The sequence below is a fragment of the Raphanus sativus genome, chromosome 3 (assembly GCF_000801105.2).
Source record: "Raphanus sativus cultivar WK10039 chromosome 3, ASM80110v3, whole genome shotgun sequence".
Taxonomy (NCBI): Eukaryota; Viridiplantae; Streptophyta; class Magnoliopsida; order Brassicales; family Brassicaceae; genus Raphanus; species Raphanus sativus.
The window spans coordinates 17,800,812-17,809,052 of NC_079513.1; the positions used below are offsets into that span (position 1 = coordinate 17,800,812).

Here is an 8,241-nt window from a genome sequence, read left to right on the forward strand (position 1 = left end):
TACAAGCACACTACGAACAACAACAAAGGACCGGATCGAACAACAACGCAGCGCTCGCTGGTAAACGGAGTAATAGCGAGACGAGACCAAACCTTACACTCCAGAATAAGATGAGAAGACCGTCTGGTTGCCGCGAGATACCGAGAGAAGGGCGCCCTCAAACCCTGAATACTACAGTTCCTACAGCTTCCAAACCGATAACAACCCAGAACGAACCAAAGTGAAGAATCTAACCACGAACCCAGAGCAGACTTGATAAAAGACACCACCGGCGGTACGAGGAAGAGTCAAAGACTGACGATGCCGTCGTGCAGTAGTTAACGCTGGAGATTACCGCCTCCATTGCATTCTACTGGGACCGTATACACCCATTTAACCACAGACTCAAGAGAATATGGATCAGTAATCGCACAACTCCTCCGGAGGGGACAAAACCGACGTCAAACTCGTGAGCCGCTGACTAACTACCACTCCAAGTAACACATACGAACCGGAAGTAGCTGCTTAGCCAAGAACCAAACTGTTGAGATTATTGAGAAAGAGATGGCTCTGGTACAGGCCACAACCGTCAACGCCACAAGGATCTGAGCGGTGAAGGAAACACACGGAAATCCACACACTACGCGAGCCACAGGGAAGGTCGGAGAACAGACGGACGTCTCCACCATAGTCACCAACAAACCCCCGCGCAGCCACCGTCGGAGAACACAACGGAGGCGCCTCAAACCGAGTAGAGAGAGCTCGAGAAAAGCCAGATCGGCCTCACTCACGAAACCAAGATCCGGATAATCTGAGTTCCCCAACTCCACACGCAGCCGCACCCACCACCAGACGCCACACTGGAGGTTAGACAAGACAGACGAAGAGCTCCACGACGCTGCACGCACCACCATCTCAACGCATCTTGACAGGGTCTCGACAAAATCTCAGGAAGCTCCTATTTCAGACAAGGGTAGCACACAACGGAAGAAGAAGCCGTCCTCTAGCGATTTCCGCCGTCGAAACCCCTAGATCTATAGTCGGAGAACCAGATCTGAGACACCACCGAGATGCGCCCTCGCCGCAGAATACAGAGATAACGAAGAGAGAAACACAGAGAACTGGATTAAACGGGAGATAGCAACGGTCCGGCGGCCGCTCGACGGAGGCGGCGACCGCCGGAGGAGGAAATGACTGGAAACGACGACTTTTGACGAGAGAAAGGGGGGAGGAAAAGCCGTCAGGCTACTCAACTTCTAAAATGCCTCTAAACAAGGTTTGTATTTGTTTGGCTCTTCTATCTTTTCACGAGTTGTTTCCAAGAAAAAAAAAAAGACATTTGACAAATCTTTTTTTTTGGTATGCAAAGGTAACAATAATAAGTATACTGTTCAAATGGTCAACTCAATCCAACGTGGATTGTGTGTTCTAGGTTGGAATCAATCCATCTAATAGTGTGTTTAGTTACAATACAAATATAGTGGATTAAATAAGTTACATGGTTGACTACTTGACTCATATAAAATTACAAATAATTCTACTATGAAATTCCAACAAAAATAGTGGTAAAGGTTTATTAATTAAAACTAGATTTTGATATTTTTGTTTTTTTAGTATATTTATATTTTTGTAATCATATTTCTGTATAAATCTTAATCAAAATATATTTGTTAAATAATAGCAATTTAAAAAATTGATCCGGTATATGCACAGTTAAAGCTGGGTTGCGGTCGAATTCACCCACTGATCCGCCAACCCGTGGATTTTCAATTTTTTTTGGTCAAAAAATCTGACCCGCACAACCTGCAAACAGATAATTTTGTGCCCGAACCCGCTCCGTTTAGTTTTGTGGTTATCTGCGGGTAATATATATATTTTAAAAATCATTATTTAATTTAATTATTATAAAAATATATTTATAATAAAAAATTTATACATGATTTAAATTTTAAATTATTATTTCAAATTCATGTATTTCTAAAAAAGATATTTACTTTTTTACTTTTTATTTTTTAAATATTTTGCGGGTCGACGGGCAGTCGCGATCCAAAACTCGCCAACCTACACTCACTCCGCATAATATATTCATAATCCGTACCCGCAAATCGATTTTTTAAATAGTTGGACCAAATTTATGATCCGTCCTTAAAAGAACAGATATATTTTTAGACTTCGAATATTTTAAAAATAAATAACTTTTAGTTGATTAAACTTACAAACAAAAATGAAGAAAGTAGTTGACGTGTGAATTAGAGCGCAAAATGTATTAAAGAACATGCGGAAGACCTAACTCACACGTATAGCCGGCCGTACTTTTTTCGAACACAAAAACTGTTTTGAAGATCACAACAGCATGGGTAGAAGCAGTTATATATACACACGCATAAGCAATTACATATAGTAATAATATTTATTTTAATTAGACTCATCTAATATCAATAGAACATATTTCAACTTTAATAGTATTGATAGTTATTAATTTTATATATATATATAATAAACTATAGTTATAATTTTGTTTAGTAATCAAATAGTAATTAAATAAAAATTATATGTTTCTCATTAACGTTTCATGAGATGATTTTAGATATTATGATATAAAACATTATTATTACACACGTAATATTATACCAAACAAAAAATATTACACATTATAATTTGTCAATAGAACATACTACAACTTTAATAGTATTGATAGTATAATCTACATTCGGTCAAAAAGAATTTTGGAATCATAAAGGAGGTTACAAAATATATTAGTAAGTGGTAGTTATATAAGACAATTATATTTCTATGCAGTTACCACTTACCACTAAACTCACATATGTGTACGTACATATTCACTTTAGTTTATATACAAATGCAGTTATATATTGTTTTCTGTTTTTTTTTTTAACTTGGACATAACTAATATCAATAAGTCATGTTGGAGAATTAATAGAATAGATGCATGTGCTATATGAAAAACTAATAGAGGATTGTTTCTACTCATGAGTTTATTTCATAATCACTAATGGTTTTCTACCTAATTCATAATCATTGTGGTCCAACATTCCACCTAATCAAATAATTGAGGGTCAAAGTTGAGCCAATCCAGCCGTTATTTTTTAGTTGTAGTGTTCTTGGACGATTGGTTTTTGTAGCTTTGACCTTTTATGTTTGAGCCAGTTTGTTTACATATTCGCCAGAAACATGTAAAATTTTCTCTTTTCCATGTATTTCCATTTTATTTGTTCATTTCCATCTTCGATAGGTAAATATCTCCTAGACGTTATTTGTAAAACGATTCTTTAAAATTGCTTATGTACCATTCACTACCACAAGTTTAGTTTCTGTTTTTTGGGTCGATGTTTGTCTTAGTGCAATATTTTTTTGCAGTGTTTTGGACACTGACTGTGTACAGAGTGGTGTCTTTGTTTTTGGTGATTTGAAATAAAACCGAGCAAAGAAATGAAAGTGTGATTGGAAGTTGTTGTATGAAAATGATCTTGGGTTGGTTGTCAATGTATTGACCACAGTTAACCACAAACATTTGACCATCTTCATGTGATATAAAATCTAGTGACCACTATCGGCCCTAGGGGCGGATTCAGCAACTGAATTATTATTAGGGCACACAGTGTAAAACATATATAGAATAAGGACTTTTACATAAATTGCTGTTCCGTTGTTGCCTGACTAATCACACAACCAATCGCAAATCGTAATTGTAAGGGTCTGACTGGTTCAAATGCAGCGGTTGCGGTTGCGGGTGCGGGAGTTTACGGGTGCGGGTGGTTGCGGTTTCAAGTGTTACATGACGTTTTGTATGACTGGCGTAACGTTTAAAAATTGTTGCGTTTGCGAGATGTTTGTGACTGGTTGATTATGAGACATTGCAGCGGTTTAATAATAAATTATCAATATAAACATATTATAATATTATAAAATATAAAAACATACTATTGTGATAAAATATAATAATTGTTAATATAATATGATTAATAATAATATTAAGTTTATTTTTTAATTTTTAAAGTAGTTGAAAGTTATAGTTTTAATATATTTTATGAAGATTTATATTAAAACTTTTAAAGAATATTTTGTTTCTTTTTTATATATGTGTATATCTTTATATATGTATGTATATTAACTTTAAAAGATTATGATGAATAGCTACTTTAAAGTTTTTATAAAAAATACTATATTGTTTGTGAATTTAAATTAATATATAAAATGTGTATATATTTTTATTTATAATATTTTAACTTTTAAAATTTTAAGTTTAAAATATTTAGAAAAAAAAGTTTAATATTTTTTTATCCAACCGCAACCGCCCGCAACCGCAAACGCTAGCTGGAACCAGCTTTTGATTTTAAGAGGTTCGAAACGGTTTAAAGCGATTTGTAGCGGTTTGTATGATTGTTTTGAAACACTGTCAACCGCTACCAACGGCAAAAGCTGCGTTTGCGGGTGGTAGCGGGTTTGCGAGTGGTAGCGGGAAAACCAGTTAACCTCGCTAAAAATAGGGATTAATTTTTTTCTGCTTTGTTACACGAACAGGGCTTATATAGAGTTAGTGCATATTTGTTGGTCCTTTAGCAAAGCCTACTTATTGGGTTATCTAAGTATCTGGTCAATCACCTCTATAGGAGTTTATTATGTTCTTCGCACTTTTGGGTTCGGTCTCTTTTCATTGGTAGTCGCTCTCGAGAACTTAGTTATCTTATGCACATCAGGTGTATGACGAAATGCCTGAATGAAATTTAGAGACTTAGCTCTATTTCTAAGGTTATAAAGTTTCTTCCTTTTCTATTCAGAGTTGGTGGAGTCTGCTTAATTTATGTTCTTGTGTAAGTCTTTAAGCCACATGAGTCGCTGAGTCCTTCCAAATCGAATAAATGGAAAAGGGAAACCCTTTCGTTGCGTCCTTACACGAAGTAGAGAACCAGCTCGAACTATCGCTGCGTCAAGCCTTTGTGAGTCTCGAGCCGAAGTTACGGCCACCCTTCTCTCTGGATATCCCAGACCAGCAGGAGTTTCTTGAGCTCTGTAGAGCGATCGTTTATGCCGTGTTATGCGATTCTAATCACTCTAAAACCCACATTAAGCATTTACATGCTCTGGTCACTGATGGGTATGCGTTTTTCACTAGTTTGCTTGTTGGAGTCGTTGTTGAACTGTACGGCAAACTTGTTGACTCAGCTAAAGTTCAGCTGCTTTGGTTAACAAGGGAGATGATTGGTGTTTCGAGTGTGGGACTAGAGGAGTTGCTTGTTTCTTTGCTGCGACGCATTGGAAGTGGGGATTATGGTGATCAGAATGTTTGGCTTTGCTCTGAACTGGTGAGCTTGTTTCTTGACAGATGGGGTTGCTTGCTTGAAGATATCCCCTTGGTCTTGACTAGTGCTCTCTACAGTTTCCTTCGTTTGTTAGCGGATCATTGTAGGGTCTCAGGGATACCGAAACTTGAAAACCTGAAGAGACTAGAGATCAAGTTTTGTGTCAAAATGTTTAAGGAGCAGCTGCATTTGAGTTTGAAGATTGGGAGGGATCTTGTCCGGTTATTACAGGACCTGGTTCACATCTCCGAGTTCAAAGACATATGGAGTGATTTTGTGTGCTCTCACATTTCACAGATTTATCAGTTGAAGTCTTCAAGTAGATACTTCCTTCTCCGGATCACTCCTGAGATGGAAACCCAGTTAAGATTTTTGCTTGGGAATGTGAAGCTTGGAAGCCATAAGCGGCATCAGATGTGGTTCTTGAAGAAGTTTCTCCTGGGTCCTGAAAAAGAAACACTTTTGGTAGACATAGTCCGGTTCATCTGCTGTGTTGTTCACCCAACCAACGAGATCATCAGGTCAGAGATCATGCCAAGATGGGCTCTTATAGGTTGGTTTCTAGAACTCTGCAAGCAGAATCCTCAGGTCGAACAAAGGGTTAAGCTGGCTCTGTTCTATGACTGGCTCTTCTTTCACGAAAAAGTAGATAGCATTATGAATGTTGAACCTGCTGCTCTCTTGATGCTATGGTCAATACCTCAGTATCTACACATCACTAACTCTTTACTTGAGTTTTTGCTTCGTCTTGTAGACACTTACGACATAACCCGCCGAGATATGATCATGAGAGGCGTGGCATCAGCTTTTAGAGAGATTGAGAGAAAGGGAGTTGTTGAGTCGCTGGATATGTTTCTATCAAGTCCTGAGATTGCAACAGATCTAAAGAAGAAGCTAGCAAACTTGTTGTCATGTCGTTAGGACATCTACTGAGTTCTTTAGAGCTTTATGTCATAACAAAATAGTGAAGTACACTTCCGTATTTATGATGATATTTTACACATCAACACATTACACAGATCAGCATAAACTTGTTCATAATGGTTTTAATTTTCAAATAGCTCTGGTTTGGTCCTTGTGAAGTCATTACATGAGTTGATAGAACCGTATTGGTTATTTGGTGTGATACAGACTTGTCAAAGATGGTTAATAAATAAACTCTTCAGGGTTCTTCACCAATCGATACCGAGTTGCTTGGAGTGGAATAGATTATCAACGTACGCGATTACTGGTGCTGATGCATTTACATAGCTTTGCATCTGTATCTTAGCCTCCGTTTCTGTAAAGATTCATAAACAAGTTAGCATAGAGAAAACTAACACATTCCCACTCCAAAGTGAACCATAATGCGTCTACACTACAGCATAAGCCAGACGTCAATCTCAAAAGAGATTTCTATTACTATTTTCCAAATTTGATGGTCTTGAAAATAGGACTTGACACAAAGTATAGACTGCATTACGAGAATATGTATGCATGAATGGAGTTGATGCACTAACCTTCTTCATTGAGCATGGTAAGTAGCTGAGATCTAGTGGGAAGAGCGTACATCCCAAGAGAAACAGCTTTCCGTATAGCCCATCCATGGTGTGGAGCAAACACTTGAGCATAAGACTTAGATGCTGGATCCTTTAAAGAGTTACTACCTCTGCAAATCATATATTCCAAAAACACACATTTTATAACAAAACACCAGTTCTCATTTATTACTGAAATCACCAGCCTATTCACTTGATACACAAAATGACCCTAACTTAGACAATATAAACATTTGATTAAGAACTTTCCACAAAAACTCACATAAGCTATAATCAAGAAGATTAAAAAAAAAACACATACTCGGAAGCTATAATCTCTTCAAAGAGAGCCTTCACCATGTCAAGACCACGCTTTATCCTCAAAAGGTTCCTAGTATGACTACCAGCTTTCCTCACACAGTCTGCCTCAATATCTTTGTCCACCATCACCACTAATGTCGATACCGAACTCGACGCCTTCGCGAGATCATCAACCTAAAGACAAACTACATACATTGTATAAACTTTTTTTTTTGGTTTGTAAAATTCAGAACACAGATTCCAAACATTTCAAAAACAATCTAATTAATCGAAATGTAATTAATTACAAACATTTCTATCACATTTGAAACTATGTAATATTAATTAAAAGTCTAGACTAATAAGTTTTCTCAACCGTCACCTTGGCGACGTAGTCCATCTCGGCGAACTTGAAGGCGATCCCGAGGCAGCCAAAGAGAGGCGAGACGAGGGAGCAAGCGTGTGAGAACTGCGCCACGGGGACTTGAGGACTCGGGGAAGTCACGGTGGCTGCTAGTTCTTTGAAAGCCGTTGAGATTTTTCGAAGCGGTCTCTCTGCGTTCGAATCCGCCATCCAAGATCTCTCTCTCTCTCTCTCTACGTCTCCTGGTTTCGGTTTTTTTTCTTTCAGATTTGGTATGTATCTGATATTATTGCCGCGGAATCTCTCCTTTGCTACGGGACGACTCGAAACGAGATTCGCTGATCAGTTTTTTTTTCGTAGTCGTTTGGTATTCTGATAGATATTCATATCCTTCTTCTGGATAATTGTATCCCCACCCGAGTTTAATGTGCCATCATAATCAAACCAAACCGAATTTAACCGAAGTTTTTAACATACTAACCCAATTGAACTCAGTTATTTTTTTGTTGTTTTCGACAGCAACTGAAGTTTCTTTAACCAAAAGAAAATAGAAAAGTCCATCAATCAGATATTGAACTTGAATCTCAGTAAATCCTCAATACCGCAACTCGAAGTATACCTACATGTTGATGTTATGCAGTCAAATCGATTGACCGAGCTTAATTAACTGACACTATACAGGAAGTACGATATGTATTTTTCCTAAATTTGAACCAACCCGAACTATAATTTTCAAACTAAACCGAACAACCAAAAAAAA

At 37.5% G+C, this 8,241-nt stretch overlaps 2 protein-coding genes across 2 annotated transcripts; one reads left to right on the top strand and one right to left on the bottom strand.

The window, feature by feature from the left end:
- Positions 1–4,518: 4,518 nt before the first annotated feature.
- Positions 4,519–6,358, top strand: LOC108847051 (uncharacterized). Its single transcript, XM_018620221.2, has one exon. The coding sequence runs from the start codon at positions 4,860–4,862 to the stop codon at positions 6,219–6,221; it is 1,362 nt and encodes a 453-aa protein (XP_018475723.1). The 5' UTR covers positions 4,519–4,859; the 3' UTR covers positions 6,222–6,358.
- LOC108847052 (accelerated cell death 11) lies at positions 6,321–7,793 on the bottom strand. Its single transcript, XM_018620222.2, has 4 exons — positions 7,500–7,793; positions 7,140–7,312; positions 6,800–6,948; positions 6,321–6,579 (listed from the first exon to the last, which is right to left on the bottom strand). Exons 1-4 carry the CDS (start codon positions 7,689–7,691, stop codon positions 6,473–6,475), a joined length of 621 nt encoding a protein of 206 aa, XP_018475724.1. The 5' UTR covers positions 7,692–7,793; the 3' UTR covers positions 6,321–6,472.
- Between the last annotated feature and the right edge of the window lie 448 nt (positions 7,794–8,241).